General features: G+C 39.3%; 1 protein-coding gene across 2 annotated transcripts in view; it reads right to left on the minus strand.

The window, feature by feature from the left end:
- Positions 1 to 20,297, minus strand: part of Pir (pirin) — a 101,053-nt gene that overhangs the window by 23,047 nt on the left and 57,709 nt on the right. For both annotated transcript variants that reach the window (XM_040744079.1, XM_040744078.1), the window contains exons 6-7: positions 12,457 to 12,541; positions 2,352 to 2,396 (exon numbers count right to left, since the gene is read on the minus strand). In XM_040744079.1, the coding sequence (XP_040600013.1) occupies positions 2,352 to 2,396; positions 12,457 to 12,541 (130 nt within the window). The remainder of the gene's footprint in view (positions 1 to 2,351; positions 2,397 to 12,456; positions 12,542 to 20,297) is intronic.

Here is a 20,297-nt window from a genome sequence, read left to right on the forward strand (position 1 = left end):
CAACTTGAATCTTTCCTCTCTTGAATGATAAAATAAGTGAATTTTGTTTGGGGCTTGTAATTAAAATGCTATTCAGTAAAAGAGGTACCAAGTCCAATTATGCCGCATTACGAATACATTCTAATTGCTGTTATTTCCAGAACAGTCAAGTGATTGAACACCATACTTTTGGAGACTATAAATAAATCACTCTGGGTATGGCATCACACCCTGTGCAGATGCCATTAGCAAGCCATCTGTCTGTAAATTGAGAATATATTGCCTAACAAGGATATTCACTATGAATTGAGAATGTATTGCCTAACAAGGATATTCACTATGAATTGAGAATGTATTGCCTAACAAGGATATTCACTATGAATTGAGAATGTATTGCCCAAGGAGGAAGTTGTCTGCTGGCATCCCCCACAGGAGTGTGGTAAAGAGAGCGCCGGTCTCAGAAATGGGAAATCTTGTTCTACATCTTGGGGTGCCACACCAACATCCAAGTTACTCACCACTGTGGATGGAGATGAGTAGGGAGAAGCCAGTGACTCATTCTTTTACTCTAGCTTCTTCCTGAGGCCCAGCTCAAATGAATGTTATTATATAAGGAACTGATTCAAGAGATGATGTGCGAGGGACCAGCAGTCCAGATAGGAGCAGAATTACTCAGGAAAATGACGGAGAGTGGTTACCTTTCTATTGCTGGGACAAAAACATCATGACCAAGGGAACTTATAAAAGAAGTTGTTTGATTGGTTTCAGAAGGTTAAAGTCCAAGATGTTAGAACAAGGGCATGGTGGTAAGAACAGTTGTGAGTTTCCATCATGATCCATAAGCAGAAGGTAGAGAAGATACCCTGGGAATGGCATGAGTCTTTTGAAACATCAAAGCTCACCCACCCCCACCTAATGACAAACCTACTCCAACAAAAGCCATGACTTCTAGGTCCTTCCTGAACAACTCTACCAATCAGGGAGCACGCATTCAAACATAGGATGGGAGCCATTCTCATTGAAGCCACCACAGCAAGGAAGGACAGGCATCTGATCGTGCACTCCCACTGTGAAAGACTTGAAACTTAACTGCCATGGGAGACTCAGCCATGGGCTCTGAGGTAGCCTATCTAAGGGTTCAGCTAACGTCCAGAATGTTAATTCTCCAGAGCTTTTGTCTTTCCTGAGGGGCAGAGCAGTCTTTCCAAGTTCCAGAAAATATGGCATAGATAATGGTAGTTGGAAGTTGGTCACCAGATACTGAAGAATTTAGGTGAGGCATTCATGGCACATGCTATCACTCAGCCATTTGCTGCCATCCCCACAAAGAGCTTTTTCCTGTTGCCAGGAAGATGGGAATGACTGGGGTGGACACAAGCAAAGGCAATCTGCTCTGCATGCGTTTCTCCTACTATTCTGCCTCTTCTAGTAGGCTTGAAAACACAAGCTGGCTTGATCTCGACGTTATAACTGAACAGAGTATACACGGGACATGGAGACTGGAATTGAGAAACACTTATGCATTAGTTACGTTTCTATTGCTGTGATTGAAAAGACATGACAAAGGAAAGTTACAGAAGGAAATGTCTATTTGGCTTACGGATCCTTAGAGATAAGACTCTGTTCTGGTGACAAAATATGGCAGCAGGTAGAGCAAGGGGACTGAAGATGGAAGCTGAGTACTTTAAACTTGAACAGTGAGCAGGAAGCAAGAAGTAAGAACTAGCTATGGCAAGAGTCTTTAAACGCTCAAAGCCTACTTCCAGTGACACAGTTCCTCAACAAGGCCACACCTCCTAAGCATCCCCAAACAGCACCACCAACTGGGGACCAAGAATTAAAATGACAGCCTATGGGGGCCATTCTCTTTCACCATAGCTCAGTTCTTGTCTCAAGTAAACAGGTGTGAAACATTGGCATAACTAACTTCTTTTAGATATCCCACTGCTCATGTATAAAATGACGGTTTGTTCTCAATATGCACTTCTCAACAAACAACAACATATAACCTGTAGAAGGAAAAGAACTTGTGAGGTACCTGGAATATCTGACTCCTTTTATTCTACCTCCAGAGGGATAGGCAGGCTGCTTCTCTCACTGAAGCCCACTGGAGCTCAACCTCTTCATGGGTGTGGAAACTACTAACCCTCAGATTTAACATGGATCACCATGCCTGTGCCTTTTGCCTAGCCCTTTTATTCATGTTGGTCTCTGCACTGAACATTCTGGAAGTTGTGAGGCATGCTGCTCCAGATTGGTGTGAGAAGGAAGGAGACACAGTATTCAGTCATACACAATACTCTCATTTGTTTATCCTTACAGTAGTTTGAATTAAGGTGCAACTGATCCCAAATGACGTACCCCTTACTTACCAATATATATGTCTCCAGAGATGGTATAAATGAAGCTTGTCCACCCTGGAAGAGAAGCAGATACATTACAATATTAATGTGCATAATATCAATTTATATATACATTTATTGCATATGAATTTTGGTTAAATTATGATATAAACATATATAATAGTAACAAAAGAAATGTTGAAGATGAAACATTGTACTTTCTTTTAGACTCATGCTTTAAGATTTTAGTTCTGCAGTATTTAGCTCTAGTGCAGGAATGGACTCTGGGAGCCCACTCCCCATAGAAGGATACTCTCTCAGCCTAGACACATGGGGGAGAGCTTAGGCCCTACTCCAAATAATGTGACATACTTTAAAGATCCCCCATGGAAGGCCTCACCTTCCCTGGGGAGCAGAAGGAGGATGGAATGGGGTGTTGTAAGGGGTATGGGAGGATGGGAGGGAGCTTGGATATGTAAAATAAGATTGTTTATAATTTAAATAAAAATATTTTAGTTGTGAGCTATTTTTTAATACCTATTACATATTTGATATTTTCTTCTCTCTCACACACACACATGCACACAAGCACATACAAACATACTTAAATACCTAAATGACGGCAATATATCTATCTGCCAAAAGTTGTATTAACAAATTATTTTATTTTCATTTGTGTACATGAGTGAGGTACCCACAAAGATCAGAAGTGGACATCAGATCCCCTGGAGCTGGAGTTACAGGCATTCGTGAAGTGACTGCTGGGATCCAAACCATAGTCCTCTGATAGAGCAATATGAACTCTGAATCTCTGAGCCATCCACCAGCCCACAAATTGTTTCTTACAGCACTATCACCGTGCTGTAAGCTATAGCACTCCAGTCTTGCTTCATGTTCAGTTTGCTGTACTTCCAAGTAGAATGTAGTGTGAATATTAATACCAAGGAGCATTTTTTTACTTAGTCAATTACTACTTTCCAGTGAACATATTCTTTTTTCTATCTATCGTAAAAGAGTGCACACATGAGTAACAGGTACCACATCCTGGAGGGCTGCAAAGATTGACCTAACTGAGGCATTGACAGAGTGAAGAAGATACACACACACACACACACACACACACACACACACACACACACACATACACGGGGGGGGCAGAATCTGGTATTGGCTGGGTTTGGTTCTCAGGGAAGCTGCATACTATATATACACACACAAGTCATGAAATATTAGAATGTTGTATACAGCTGAACAGGGAAGCATTGTTATTGCATACAGCTGGACAAGGATTGATGACATATAGCTGAATGAGGTGGATGATCTCATCTCAGGAGGAGCAGTCTGTAGGGAAGCAGTCTTCAGGTTGGTAGCAACCCTGGAGGAAATAGAAGCTATGACGGACATTTCTGCACAAACTCCTAACATTTACACTTGAACCACAGGAAGCCTTTGATATCCCTCTGAGCCTTGCCCAAAGAAGGGTTTGCCACACCCATGCTGAGGCATTGGAGCCCTCATCATGGCTGTGCTCATGTCAGCAGCACACATGCACTCAGAACTTCACTGGCTCCCTACAACAAAGGGGGATCTAAAATCTTTAATGATTAATAGGTTTCAGACGGCCTGTGAGCTCCCTGGAATTGTCCACACACATTTTTATAGAAAAAGATACTGTGACCTGTGAAGCTAAGAGCTCAGAATCAGAAACAGTCCATCCTTCACATGCTCAGCAGGAGACCTGTAGATATTTATGCTCAGAAGAGATGCTGTGTTCCCACTGAAAGAAGTGACCCTGGAAATAGCAAACTCATAATAGATGAGAATATCACTCCATATCTATTCCATGGAAAGATCAAGCAATGGCATTCATGGATGGATGGTGGGCATCAGACGGGAGTTTGTTTGGGAGTTGGTGATACGGTGGCAAAGTCAAGTGAAGCAGGAAACAGGGAGAGCAAATAGACTCTCAGGTGTGGTTATGATGGTAAATGGGCTGAAATACAAGAGTGGCACAAAAGGAAAATGAACAGGAAAACTTCAATATAAATTGAGCCAGTAAGAAAATTTGAATGATGGTCAAATAAACGTATTTAGTCAGGCCTTGAGAGACCTTTTCCTTCTCCTATTCCACAGTTTCATGTTTTTTTGTTTTCTTGTGTGTATGTGTGTGCTTGTGCATGTGCAGATGCATACACCTGTGAAGGTGCACGTGTGTGCACATACACATAGAGGCTGGAGGTCATCCTTAGGTGTCCTTTCTTAGGAACCATCCACCTTGTTGATACTGTGTTTCTCACTGGGACCTGGGGCTCACAGATAAGACCTGGGTGGCTTGCCAGCAATTCCCAGGGATCTGTGTGTCTCTGACACCCAGTGCTAGCAATTCAAACACATGCTTTTCCCGAGATTTTACAAGAGTGAATCTAAGCCATTGAGAGTGATGCTGTCTTGTTTCCTCCCTCATTTAGTCTCCCACCATTTACTTAACCTCTAACATTGGTACATGGTGTGGGTGCAAATACAAGCATCAAAAGGGTACAGTCACTGATGTTCAAGTGGGACAATGTGAGGATGGAAAGTCCCTCGTAGATGCTGAAAACACATGCCGTTAATATAGCCCCATTCTTGTGTGCACAGCCTGGCTCTGCATGGGCCCTTGTTTCTAGTGGGTGATCCGCTTTCCTATTCCTATTTAGCCTAATTTACAATTCTACTCTACAACTAAATCCCTTTCCTCTCAGCATAAAAAAAATTTTGGATTAAAAATGGTTACTATTTCTTCTTCTAAGTGCAAATGGCTTTATTTCTTTTATCTTGAGAAAAAAGTTTAATGGGTTATTTCAAGAATACCAAAGCATGGGCCATCTAAACTGTAAATCTTTCTGTAATTCTCAGAACTACCTCATCATAAACAATGAGCAATTTGATATTTGTACTTTGGGGACTTTTTCCTTTTATGTACTGCATATTATTTACTTCAAAAGTAGAAGAAACTCAACGTTGTCTTTTAAACATCTTTCCATGTCAAAACATGGAGCTGTAACTCATCCTTAGGAAAGACTGCAGGGCGTTCCATTGTCATGAATGTGTTTTTGTTCATATAATCAATCCCCCCTTCATACATTCAAGGAAGTTAAAAGGTGATTATTTCTAGAACTGCCAAAACCTCTCCACTCTCAGTTGCTCAGCTGATGTTTGTATTTTGGATCTTTTAACTTATTCCCACCTCATTTCTCCTTAACTGACTGCTTCACTCTCCAAACAGACACCTAGTCCACAGTAGTCACTTGAGTCTGTTTTCTTTCCTTCGAAAAACCTTTTTATGACAAAACCCAGAAGGACAAAGTGTGTGCTTCAAGGAGCCACCAAGTGAGTGTTCTACATGCATTCAGCTGTCTTTGCTGCTTGTCAAAGTAATCTATTAGGACACACAGTGTAACACAGTTCAGTATAACACAGTTCATTTAGCTCAGTAGAAAGCACAGAGCATTAGATCTAGTGGAACAGGAGCAATGGAGCAATCCCCCTTCAATCTTCTTTGTAGTAAGAGATCCACCTACACATTCTATGAAACTTTGTTTTATTTCTAGGGAGCACTGTTTCTCGGGGCTGCCAAAAGGAAAGTAAGTGTTAAATAGCAGAAATGAATACAATCAATATGTTTAAGAAGAAACATATTTTGATCAAATTCCTCCTTGCTAAAAGCAGGATTGCATCAGCCAAGGGCTCTCCCCTGTGTAATTTTCACATCATTCTTCTTTCCTTCAACTCTCCTCTCACTTTTATGTGATGCATTAGGAGTTGATGCCACCCTCAAGTTTCTGTCATTCTATCAGAAGTCACATAGTCTACATTTTCCTTGTGTTCACAAACATGGTGGCCACCCTACTGTCTTCATGCAGCTAAGAAGATCTTTCCTTCCCTTGGGAAATAACAAATAAAATGTGGTGAGATGAAGATCATGTTTTTCTTCTGGTCCCCTAGGACAGTTAAGTCAGCCACACATAGAAGTCCTTCAGCCAAACACAAAACAAATGTACAACGTGGCTTTTAAATATGTAAATCATTTTCTGTTGCATTTGCTCTATTTCCAGGGAGGTTCCTGATTCTTAAAAATATCCCTAGTGAGAGATTTCCTCAGCCCACATTCCTTCGCTTAAGCCAGACCATTTTTCTCCTGCCTTCATTAAGAGTTCATAATTCTAGTATATTTACAGCTACTCTCATGCATGTATGTGGCAGAAGTAGAAAAACATGGCCTGCCGACACACCAAATTCCTAACAGAAGTCAGTTGAGTAGAAGAGGGAAGGCAAAGGGGTTAAGAAGAGACTATACCCATCCCCAAATTTAGGCTTATGCTGTTTGCCAGACCCCAAAGCAGCCTCGATCCCAAGAGCCTGCATTACCTCAGAACTCTTCTTCCCGCCTCATTTAATTGAAGACATTGCCTCACTAAGTAGCTCAGGCTGGCTCAAATTCACTGTCTAGCCTAGGCTGACTTCACACTCCTCAGGGAATCCTCCTGCCTCTGTCACTTGAATGCTGGAATTAAAGGCATGCACCACCACATTTTTTAAAAATGTAGTTCTACACCCATACACTAAAAACAATTTAATCGAAGGATAGAAAATTTCAGTTCAATGGTACAAGTTCAAGATACTTATTTTTATAATATGATATTAAAATTATTAGCAGTGTGAATTCTCAAAAAATGTCCTCTTTAGGGCTACGAAATGGCTCAGTGGTTAAGAATACTGTTGCTCTTGTGGAGAACCCTGGTTCAGTTCCCAGCATCCACCAAGTGGCTCCAATTCCAGGGGATCCAATGCTTTTTTCTGATATCCACAGATACTAGGTGCACATGTGGTACACATACATACATATGTACAGTCAAAACACTCATGCATGTGAAATAATACGAAAAATTCTATGCTAGGTATGGTAGTGCATGCCTTTAATCCCAGAACTTTGGAGACAAAGGCAGGTGGGCCTCTCTGAGTTTGAGGCTAGCCTGGTGGTCTACATAGTGAATCCCAGAAAAGCCAGGGTTATAATGTAAGATTCTGCCTAAAAGGAAAACAAAACAAAAACAAATGTTCTGTTTAAATCATTAATATAACTGTGTAAGGTATCTAGGTTTAGCGAGTATACCGTGTATCTGTACTTTAAAACACCATGTTGCACATGAAGAAGTAACACTAATTTACTGGCCAATTGAAAATAATTTTAAAAAGAGGGCTGGGGATATGGCTCAGTGGTAGAGCAGACATATGTCTCTGGGGTACAACCATACCACTGCAAAGAAAAAAATTAAAAAGAAAACTAATACCAGAAAAGTAAACACACCAACACAAAAGACAAGCAACAAAACACCTGGTAACTTAGAGAACATTTTCATGACCTTGGGTTTGGGGATGATGATTAAAGAAACCACAAAGTGCACTAACCATTAAGGAGCAGATCTGTAAACTCAAGAAAGTTTTTTATTTATTACAGTACAGTAACAGTACATAAAAATGAGAGGTAGAAAGGAAAAGATATCTATAATGCAAATGATGATGACTAGAACTCAGAGCATACAGAGTTGCTACAAATCAATATGCAAAGGATATACAGCTCACCCAAAGTAAAATAATATACAATTTCTTGCTAAGTTTACAACTGCCTCAGATCCATGTTTATCAATGCTTGGAAGAATAATTGATTTATATCCATAAGTGTTAAATGTATATCATAACTTGAAGGGACACTAAGATCAAGTATTCTAATGCGCTACTACTAACCACTTTGCCAATCTCTCTTCTTAGTAGCAGTGAGTTAGAATACTTAATTTGCTTAATTCATTACAATAACAAACCAAGGCAATCCTTACAGACATGTTACAGGATAAGCTGAGTATCTGATATAGTGAACAAAAAAAATCACACTTCCAATGTACAGTTCTACACGTATTATTCATGTTTGAGGATCCTCCATAACAACAGATACACTGTAAGAAGACAAGCCAAGAACTCTGAGACACACCTCTATCATGTGTTTCTCTAGGCTTTTTTTTAAAGATTTATTTATTTATTACATATACAATGTTCTGTTTACATGCCAGAAGAGGAGACCAGATTGAATTGTAGATGGTTGTGAGCCACCATGTGGTTGCTGGGAATTGAACTCAGGACCTCTGGAAGAGCAAGCAGTGCTCTTAACCTCTGAGCCATCTCTCCAGCCCCTCTAGGCTTTTTCAAATCATTGAAAACATCATAATGAGCTTAGCGTGTGGTTTGGTGGTAAACATTTGTCTATCATTCATGAGGTTCTGGATTCCAGCCTCAGTATGGAAAAAAGACACAAATTAGAGGGAGTAGGAATCACTACACATGGTTCCGTCAACAGCCATATGAAAACTCGGTTACACACAGAAGCAGAACATATAGTATGACTGTTCTAATTTAATTTTTGTTGCTGTGATTAAATATCCTAACCAAAAGCAATTTGGAGAAGAAAAGGTTTACATGGCTTATAATTCCAGGTTATAGTCCATCATTTCAGGGATGTTACAAAGACAAGAACTTAAAACCCTAGTCTCACCACACCCAGTTAAGACCAAAGACAAATGACTACAATTCTGCTGGCCTGCCTGCTTACATGCTTGCTTGCTCTGAGCTAGCTTTTTTTTGTTCTGACAGAGCTCATGGCCCAGCCCTTGAAATGGTGCTGCTCACATTCACTTCAATTAACAATCAAGATAATCCCTCACAGACGTGCCCACAGATCAGCCTGATCTAGAAAATTTGTCACTGAGCTTCTCTTCCCAGGGATCTCAGGTTGTTGTACGTTGATAGTTAAACAAAAGCAACACAGTGGTGAACTATATGATGATCCCATGATTCCTGTTTTCTCCTGTTTTCATATTAATAATAACAAGGCAAACCCATCTTTCTGAGTGTGACCAGCACCTGGTGGCTTACTTCTGGATAGTACAGTAAAAATGACAGGGCATTGCTTCTGGTATTGTTCATTCTCTTTTGCTCTCTCACATGCATGCTTTGATGAAGTCAGAAGTCATGTGAACCATCCTATGATGAGGTCCATGTGACAAAGGACAGAGACTCCTGCCAACAATCACATGAGTGAGTTTGGAAGTGTCTCCTTCCCAATATAGCTAAGGATGACAAAGATATTGAATGACATCTTCGATATAGCATTGTAATAGTGCCTAGGCCGAAGGACACAACCATGATATGAGATAAAACAAATTGTCTTAAAGCATTAAGCTCCAGGTTGGTTTGTTATACAGCTAATAGGTAACTTGTACAATAAGATTCACCTAAAGATAAACTATATAGTCTGGTGTTAATATTTAGTATTTCTACTAAGATTTTCAAAGCACAATCCAAACTATGAAAAATGAAGTGAGTTACTAGAGACTTTGGACAGGAATTATCTGATGTCTTTCCTGAACAACTTATAGTGTATGTTATCATCATTATCATCATCAAACACTACAAAACAAGCAAAATGCTGTGGCCAAATGTTTCTGTGCCACAAAATTTAGTTATCCTTTAAGAAAAAATGGAGTGTTCCATTATGAAATAAAGTAACATATTAGGAAACGCTAAAAGAAAACTTTTAATAACTTAATAACAAAAAAATTTACAACAGTAAAATTTATACTAACATATTAGCTACATTAAAAATAATTACCAAAAGATACCTAATGTGATTTATTATACAAAATATTGAAATTCACTTTTTAAATTGAATGGGAAAGAGTTGGCTCTTTTCCTTTTTCCTTCATTCCAAGGCAAACACAGAAACCAATTTATAGTGACATTGTTTCAGATGATAATCTTAGTTTCCTACAGTTACTGCAAGAATCATACTGACATCAGTCTGCTTCCATGTAATAGCTCCTTTTACTCTGACTTCCCTGATATCTTCTTTTATTTATATAGACTCTGATGACGACAGCATGCCCAGACTAACCTCTCATCATTAGTTGGGCTCCGTTCCTGGAGCAGTACCTAAGGCAATCAGCTGAAAAAGAGGAAAGTTGACTTTGGTTCATGCTGTAGCGGTCTCAGTCCATGACCAGTTGGCCATGTTGCTCCTGGGCTTATATGAGGTAGGGCAACGTGGCAAGCAGAGATAGCTTCTTGATTCATAGCAGCCAAAAAGAAAAAATGAAAGAGGAGAATACAGGGCCTCTGTACTCTCTTTAGGGGCACATCCCAAAGATCTAACCTCCCCCAGCCACAACCTTTCCCTCCAGTAGCAACACAGGCTGAGGATCAAGTTTTCACTACACTGGTTAAAACCACAGAACACTCCATCTCAAGAGCCTTAATTCACTCAAGCCTGCAAAGTTGGCCTCCTTTCTTTTAGGCAGAGTCTCAAGTAGCTCAGACTGGTGTTGCATTTACCATGTAGGTGAGATGCCCTCAAACTTCTGATCCTCCTGCTACTGTGTCTACTTCCTGACTACCATGATTACAGGTCTACATTAACACACACGGCACTTTTTTTCTATCATTTTTACACAGGGTCTCATGTAGCCTATCCTGCCCTCCAATTTTCTATGTAGCCAAAGATGACCTTTAATTTGCCTACACTTCCTGAGATCTGGAATTATAAGCGAGCTCCACCATACATAGCTGTGAAGTCCCCTTTGCCATATCACAGTTTCAGGTCCTGGAAGTTAGTACATCCCGAGGGAGGGAGGGTAGTATTCTGCCTACTAGAGTGGTACTATACATTGTCTGATGATAGTTTTGTTAAAAATTTATCTACACCATAAAGAAAATTATAAAAGAAAGAAAAGGTTCACTGATTGAAAACTTTCCCGCACCCTAACAGCTTTCCATAATTAACACTCCAAACCATGCTTTAAAGTACCCAGAAGCAGAGATGCTATGTAGAAAGACGGAGAAAATAGTCAGTATACAAAGGGGTCCTGAACATCAGAAGGTATATGTTTCTTGGAAAAGATTAATATTTTCCTATAACTTCAAATTTATGTCCTTCATGATGAATGCTAACAATACTGTCGGCACATCAATTTACAGCAATGAAAATCAGATTGCCTTGCAAGAGATGCTAAAAGTCACTAGGCAAAAAAAGAAAATGGACCCTACTTATTCTTGTTCTAGCCAAGAGCTAATCAGAAAAATGTGTGGCCAATGCAAAAGAAATCTAGTACTGTCAGAAAGTGAACGGATTGGATTCTTTGTAAATGATGCATCGTCAGGCTCAATTCCTGATATCAACCATCTTCCAAATCACCACTGCATGAAACATCTGTTTTCTGCGAGACTAGCACAACCCAACTGAAACATGCCTAGCCCAAAGGAAAGAAAGAGATGCTAAAAATTGATTCTAATGCTATTTATGGGAAATCATTCAGATAAAACCTGATAAGGTTCAGGAAGAATGTATCCAGGCTCTCCCTTAACTGTGTTTCCCTTAGGGCACAGGCATTTTCTTGGTATCAGAAGTGGGATGGTAGCAATGTGTGCTTCCATTTCTGTCCAATTAGTCTGGTAATAACACAACCAAGTCAACAGTAAATTAGAGTGGTTATGCCAGAAGCCAAACACAACCCAGACATCCACATCAAATCACTTTACCATGAGTAACAACACCATCAAATATGATAAACTAAACATGTCTGGGACACAGCCAATGGGCCACACATTTCAAGGAATATTTGATGCAATAAAGCATCCAAATAAAATGAATTTAGACAGTTCTTGGAGCTGTAATGGAATTTGACCTAGAAAAAATGGTGACAAAAACCAGAAGAGTTAACCTTGATTTAAGTAACTTCATAATAAAATACAAGCTGCATAAGTCAATACCTAGTATGTCTGAATATAGACAGCCAATGTCATTGAAATACAAATAAATACGTGGTTTTAAATATCCAATTAATTCTATGTTAGACAGCAGTCAGGAAAAGCATCAAACTTTTGGATTTGTCACCTATTCTATGGGAACATTCACAGGCAGTCTTTGCTAATTTGAACATAAAGTTCCTAGAATATCATGTAGAAGTTTGCATTCTCAAGAAAGCTGCTTCTTGTTCTTAGATTCAATTGGTTTTTTTCTGACATGGCTACCAAATTCTAGAACCCATCATACCTTGAGGAATAGGCTGGGAATGCTTTGCTCCTTGGTCCAACTTGAAGTCCAGATATAAGGTGGGTGTGCGTGTGTAAACTTTAGACTGAAAAAGAAAACGATATCATCAACAGTTTTCTAAGAATAAGTTTCTTTAAAAATATTTATTGTGTATGAATGTTCTGTGTGTGTGTGTGTTTGTGTGTGTGTGTGTGTGTGTGTGTGTATGTGTTTTCATGTCTGAGGGCACGTGCTTGTCATAGCATGTGTGAAGAGATCAGAGGACAACCTTGGTAGTGGTCCTCATCTTCCACCTTGCTTAAGGAAGGATCTCTCTTGCTTGCCACTGCTCTGGATCCTCCAGGCTAGCTGGCCCTCAAGCTTCCAGGCCATTCTTGGGTCCACCTCTCATCTTAGCACAAAAATGCTAGGCTGACTGCCATGTGCTACAGTGGCTGGCTTTTGTATGGATTCTGGAGGTCCAAACTCAAGTTGCCAGGTGTGCATGGCAAGCACCTTTATCTGCTAGGTCATTTCCTTGGTCCCAGGGTAAGATTTCTTCCTTCAGCTGAGCCTTTCTATAGTAGGAGTGGGCCTGGACCCATTATATTTACACTTCCTCCTGGCTCTACAATATGATTGGCAAGCTAATTTCAATATTGCATTTATCTCCCTACAGCTCCAAAGGCCCAGCACTGTGGTTCCTATTGGCCTATAACTGTCCCAATTTTGTCACGTTTAGCCTTACAGGTGATATGGAAAGTCATCTCATACCCAACTGCATATTTATTCCACAGGATTTGACAAAACCAATTGCAGTTTGAAATCCAAACAAGGGAAATGTATATTACATTTCCTCATTAGAACCTTTTGCGGGTGGAGATTGGGAGAAACTGGTCAGCCACTGCTGGTTTAACAAAAACTCAACCCCAAAGTAAAGCAAACATCTTCAAGTTTTCTAGTATAAACAGTGGTTTTGATTTCATTAACAGCTCAACAGAGTTGATAATTCAATAGGATGCCAATAGGTACAGATGAAAGTTTAAGGGATTAATACTTGCTATAAACTTTATGATGCGTCATTGCTCACATGAAGTCCTAGTGACTTTGGATTTTAACTTTTTTACTGAAAAATGAACATGAAAATGAAGAATATACTGCTGAGATTGGCAAAAATGTATAGTGACTGGCAGGTTTCATATACAGCTGCTGGGACTATAATTTAGTGCAAACACTTAGGAAAAATACTTGTTGACATGGAGCCCAGATGAATACATGTGTAACTTTTGACCTAACAATCCCACTCAAAAGTGTATTCTCAGTAGAAATGTTCATACAGGAATCTTAATAGCACCAACCAGGAAATACCAACATCAGGACTGCTTTCCACAAATATGTAACAACAAACTAGATAAATGGATTATAATACAATTTAACAGTAGACTAGTAAGGATAATAAATAAACCTAACCATATACAACAACTCAGAGACATCATATAAGCATAAAATTGAGCATATTCCATACCTATGAAATTCAGAACAAGGCAAAATTCGCACCTGATGTCAGAAGGCAGGCAAAGTCTTTGAGAAGGTTAACTGGAAGGCTAAGAAGGGAGGCTAAAAAGGGAAAAATAAGATCCCAGGGGATTGTAACATTCTGCTGTTTCGTCTGGCTGCTTGTTTCACGAATATGTTTACCTGGTAAAAATTCTCCAAGCTGTATTCTTGATTTGTGCACTTTTCTATATATAAAGTGCATGTTCATAAAAACCTCATATTAGAAACATAAATTTGTACATAGACATAAAGGAGAATCTAGAGTCCAGAAATTTTCAGTACTTTTGATAAAGATGTGATTTGGGAGAAACAATTATGGAAAATGCATTTGGACATTTCTGCTTTTTCAACACTGAATCTCCAGGACGAATCCAAAATGTCTGTCATACAGCAAGTGTTTAATAGACCTTGATTGAAAATGTTTCACAATGGAAAAACCCAAGTGTAACCATATATTCATTGACACTATACATAAGATATTCATTAATGTCTTTATCTATATGTAGCCATCTGCCTGTCTTCAGGACAAATGAATTTGGCATGGTCAAAGAATGTCTGCGCATCAAATTATGAATCATGGGAAGAAACAAAGGATTTCTTTTCTCTCCTGTGAATGTTTCCTATAGGAGCCTTAAGCTTTCAGATGTTCTGGTTTTACATGGTGTGGAAGGTCAAACTGCACTCATTCAGCTTCAAAGACTGGAACAACAAATCCCCCTGTACATATTCTAAATGAAACCAGAAAGCTCCTTGACATCAAGTGCAACTTGAAGCTAACGATTTACAAGCAATCTGGAGTTTGAAGTATACATGAAACAAAGGCAGCACAAGGGGACACCAGATCCGGTTGTCTAGGGTCATTAGGTGTGTAAGGCACCATCTGGAAAGAGACAGTTTTCAGCCAAAAAAGACTTCTAAAGTTACCTCTTAAAAGATCAAGGGTGAACTTTACACAGCATCAGATGACCCCTCTGCTCAGGCAGCACTGAACTCTTTGAAAAGTTCCTACTTTGGCTTAAGTATCTTTCCCAACCTCAGCCTCAGTAACAGATTCCATAGGCCTTGGCTTAATTTTCACTAGCATGCTCCCACAACTCGGACATCGTGAGCTGGGAGGCAGGAGTATTGTTTAGTATTGCTCTACTCCAGTCATTAGCAAAGTGTTCATGTTCTTTGGGTTGTATTCACTCATCAGAGAACCTTGTTGGGAAGCTTGGCTGGGGTTTAAGTCTATTCAAGGCTTGAAGTTCACCAACAGAAAATGAATATCCTTCTCCATGCTGCAACTGGTAAATTTCCCTTCTGAATTCAGAGACTAGGGCTGCAGAGAGGAGAGGATGGCTGGGATGCAGAAGGGCAACTAGAGGTATGGGCAGTTAGTGGGGAGCTACTGGCTAACTTGCTCTATCCTCACCCTCAAGTATACTCAGTAGCTTTTCCCTGAGTAAATGACTGTCTCATTTTCTTTCTTCCTTCTTCTAGCATTGCAACATAATCCATTCTGTCCTGGAACTCACTCTGTAGACCAGGCTGGCCTCCAACTCACAGAGATCCACCTGCCTCTGCCTCCAAAGTGCTGGGATTAAAGGCGTGTGCCACCTACACCCGGCTACCAAGTAATCTTGTTTTTCAAATGTCTCATGTCTCTGGGAACTCAGTTAAAATAACAAATGTAAATTGTGTTTATTCAACTTCAAGACAGTAATGTCAATCTCAAATGCACTTTGAGAAAATCTGAATTTACTATTTTTATTACACCAGTAGGCATACTGTGTCCTTATGTTCTGTTTTTGTGTATTTTTATGTGCATTAAGGTATGAGTAGTTACTCAAAGCATAGAGAATTCAACTAGATCATTCTCTCCCCTACCGCTGATTAAAATGGAACTATTTGTCGTGTGTCTTCAGCAGGATTAAGATAAACTGGTCTGCGGAAACCAGAATAAAATCCCTAATGAAACCAGGACAAACACAGCAAAAGAACTAAAATTCCATCAGTGAAATTGTTTTCTTTGACCTTTTTTTCTGTTTTGGTTGCAATTACCAGTGCCCAGTAAGGCACAGAAATCCAAAGCTATGCCTCCTCCTCCTTTCTTTTCATTTCATAGTTCTCAGTTGGAAATGTTAAGCCTTGTAGCACTTAAAATCTTATTGTCCAAGAGTCACACAAGGAAGTTTCTAGAACACAAGCAATATATCTTAAGAGGTTAAAGGTAAATTTTCCTAACTTACAACAGGAGTACTGCCAATTCATGGGGGTCTTCTCTCTATATATAAACATGTCAGAACTAAACCCCTAATGAGTCTCAGGTAACACTCCTATAATGATTCTTAAACAACTAAGACAAAACAAGGCCTATTAAACCACTTCCTTCCAAACCCAACTACCTTCATTTCCCATCCTTCAAAGGCTTCCCATTTACCCTGGCTTTTTGGTATCATACCCTGGTCAGGCTGGCTGACTTCCTTCCTCTACTTTTATTTATAACTCTGATTTTAATTAGGAGATGGAAATTACTCCCATATGGAAGCCATGTGCTGCAAAACACTTTCCCAGGACAGGGAGAGTGCTTCATTTCTCTCTGGGAGTGTGGCAAAGTAAGTATCTTCCATTTACCACCATTCCTTCCACATTTGACGGCTATTCATTCCTGAATGTTGTTTCTTCTCCCACCATGCTGTGCTTCACTGAGCACAAGTGTCAGAGATCTAATGTCACATGAGAAAGCTGTAATAACTGTTTTCACAACTCCGTCAGGGAACTATTTTGTGAGTTTTTTTAAATGCATCAAATTTATCAATTTCACTATAATCACTCAAGTAAGTGAATTATTCTAAGTAGCTGTGTGAGAGACTAGCATTCTCCAATACTATGTAAGAGAAGCAAGCAGAGCAGATTCTGTTCTAGGCTCTCATCATCCTATTGGGCCCTCCTCCTAGTGCTGGCTACCGTGTTTTGTGTTGTTGTTTTCTATGTGTGTGTATGTGTACATTGCTAGCTTATGATGTTATTGTATGCTAATCTCTAAACACACTTATGGATGTTTTCCTTACAGAAATTATGAGTCCCCAGGTCTAGACACCCAGCTTAAATCAAATTTGTCAGCATAATTATCTGGTTAGACATTTTTATTTTCCTTTCTTTCTTTTTTTTTGCTTAAAATATAAACAGCTAGTCAGCATCTTTTCTAGGTTTGATAATTTTGAGACTCTATACTTTTCCCATCTAATCTGCTGTTGGAGTGTTATATATTCCAACAAACTTCCTATTTGGACACTTACATTTATCCCTCATTATAAACAAAAAGGAGAAGAATTACTTGTTGAAGAGGAAAAACATAAAAACAAAATAACCTGCCTGAAAACTTTTGAAGCACGTATGTGTGTGCGTGTGCATGTGCACACGTGTGCAACTTCTAAAAAAAACAAGCTTAAAGGCAATGTCTCTTTACTACAAATATACATTTTTTTGTTGGGGTAAAGCATCATTTTGTTCTTATAGTAACTGGCTTACTTTCAACTAAATTATCATTTGTCAAGTCACTTGGAAAGTACCTGTAAAAAAAACACCCATCTCATTAAAACAATGACCAGCTTACTTTTTCCTTAATTTAAAAGGCAGAAATTGGTATTACCATAGTCTTTCAATTTGACAATTAGTTTGGATGATATTATCGATTTAACAAAGAATACTGAATACTGTTAATATAAGAATAATTAAATATATTGAACATATACTCTCTCTATGTGTGCATACTTTTTTTTCTTTTCATCAGCAGAGTACCAAGCACTAAATAGGGGCTTCATGTGTATGAGTTAGTTCACTTGTACTTCTCTTAAAAACTTTTTGTTGATATATTTATTTCACTTTATGTATATTTTTGGTTTTGCCTCTACCTATTTCCATGCATCTCTTGTGTGCCTTGTGCCCACATAAGTGAGAAAACTGGATCCCCTGGAGCTGGAATTAGACCATGTGAGTGCTGGGAATCAAACCTGGACCTTCTGCAAGAGTGGCCAGTGCTTTCTCTCCAACCTCATATTTCCCTTTTAATAACTGTGTACTCAACATATTGCTCTCTCAAGTTCACCTATTAATTCTTTCAAAAAATAATGACTGAGGACCTATAACATTCTCTCTTGTCTTTTACCTCTCTCTCCTCTCATTGATGCTAAGGATCAAACTCGGAGCCTTGTACACACTGGGCAAGCACTCTAGCTACATCCTGAGGATAATCAACAGTATTTTATGGTTATTAAGTTTCTACATATACTTGGCTCAATCTTGAGTAGGCTCTTTTTCTGCTGGCAACATGGGGACATCTCAGTGGGGAAACCCAGGTGTGAATCAACTAGCTCAGGAGCCCAATTAACAGATCATTTAGAACACATGGAGCTTGCAGAATCATCTAGTACATTGTAGCAAGCTGCAGGTGTGTTCCCAGCTACAGTGCTACCATACTTCACAATGATCCGAGGCTAAGAGCTAAGGATGAAAATAAAAGACAAAGACAGTGGCTCATTCTTACAAGGAGAATGCCCTTTATTTTTTACAAAAGTGGAGCCCTATATACCAAAGGCAGGCATGGTGGAAAAACACCGAGGTCAGAAGCCTGCCTTCCCAGGGACCTCCAGAAAAGGGTGGGCCAAAAACAGTAATTAGTTTTTAGACAATAAACAGGAACTTGCATGCAGGCCTTACTAGGAGGAGGGGGAGAGAAGTGTTTTGCTAAAAGCTCCTAGTAACAAGCAGTCAACAGACTCCATGGGGGAAGGGTGCAACAGTACATCTCTCTTATGACTAGTCAAGCTCCTCAGTTTTCTTTCAACCACTTTCTCTCCCTGCTTCCACATGGAGATCCACACTTCCAAGGCTTGAGGAAATGATAAGTAGATTTTTTCTCCTTATTTAAAACAAAGCCCCAACTCATTGTTTAGAATAGAGTAATGCTCTTTAACAAAATGATGTCTTCTGTCTCCAATCCAAAGCACTCTGATTTCTGAATTCTTGATTAAACAATTCTGGATATGAAGCAGCAGAGATTAGTTTCCATCCTGACTGCCAAAATATTGTGAGATGGACAAAACCCTGTAATCTTAGTTGACATATACAGGACGTGCTACATAAAAAGCAAATAAGGAACTCTTTGACTACGTACCGATGCCTCTGTGCAGGGTGGGAATTGAGGATGGCCAGAAAGCAATCTAAGCTCTGTTGACAATAAGGGATTCTACACAGGTTTAGGCATCAACCTTCTTAGCTGTCTGAGAATGTGGGACACAGACAAATTTTCTTTGTTGCAGTCTCCACAGCATCATCTTCGAAGCTCTTTAATCAACAGCAACACTCTATCTCCTCTCCTCACCTTTTATTTATGGGAGAGGAAGTACGGAGAGGACTAAAGGGGACGAAGAAGATGCTGATGAAACTCATAAACATGAAAGTTAACCAGTAACAGGTTCATTGTGAAACTGGAGTTTGATTTCTTCATTCTTTGAGTCAGCATCCTTCCTCCCAAAATGAAGATGTTCCAATGTCATGGAAATTTAATCCCAGACAAAGAGAAAAAGCTTCACCTTCTGAAAAAATAATCATATCCCAATAAAAATAACAGTATAAAGAAACCACAAATTGCTCCTATAGCTGCCAACAAGGAGACTTCCTATTCTTTGTCTCCAGTCCAGAGGCAATAAGTTCCAAAACTGAGTCAGCAAGTCTATTATTCAATGCTAAAATATTCCTTATGGGGCATTATGATATTCCTTTAATCTGTATTAGTTCAATTTGGTATTTACTAAAATATTTTAAGAGTTCTTGCAAGAAAGTGCATCAAGATCTAACATGAGAAACTATTTGGCAAAGGTAAGATTTCATTGAGCTCTGGGAACCGATATCTTTGTGTAGATAAAATCCCTCTTTGTAAGATAAAAAGGAAATGTAGCATGGCACAAGCTTTTCCTCTGGTTGTGGTTGTTTGCAGGACATCCAGACACAGACAGAAGTGGCTGCATGTGCAGGTATCTGGCAAAAGATACCATTTTGATATTGAAGTAGAGAGTTATTCAGTTTTAAGCTTTATTCCATGAAAATTAGTTAAAAGTAGAGTCATGCTCAACAAATCATGCAAAAGGGTTGAGTGATGTGACAGGGAGGCTGATGTTCACATAAAATGAGGCACAATTCAGAAACCTTGATTTGGGGGCAAGCCCTTTTCTTTGCAGTGAGCTGTGTGATCTTGGGGAACACTTTGTGCCTGGCTGGATTACAACTTTGTCATCAACGCAGTAATGAAATTTGTGAACTGA

This window comes from Mesocricetus auratus, unplaced genomic scaffold (genome assembly GCF_017639785.1).
Source record: "Mesocricetus auratus isolate SY011 unplaced genomic scaffold, BCM_Maur_2.0 Super-Scaffold_100003, whole genome shotgun sequence".
NCBI classification, from domain to species: Eukaryota; Metazoa; Chordata; class Mammalia; order Rodentia; family Cricetidae; genus Mesocricetus; species Mesocricetus auratus.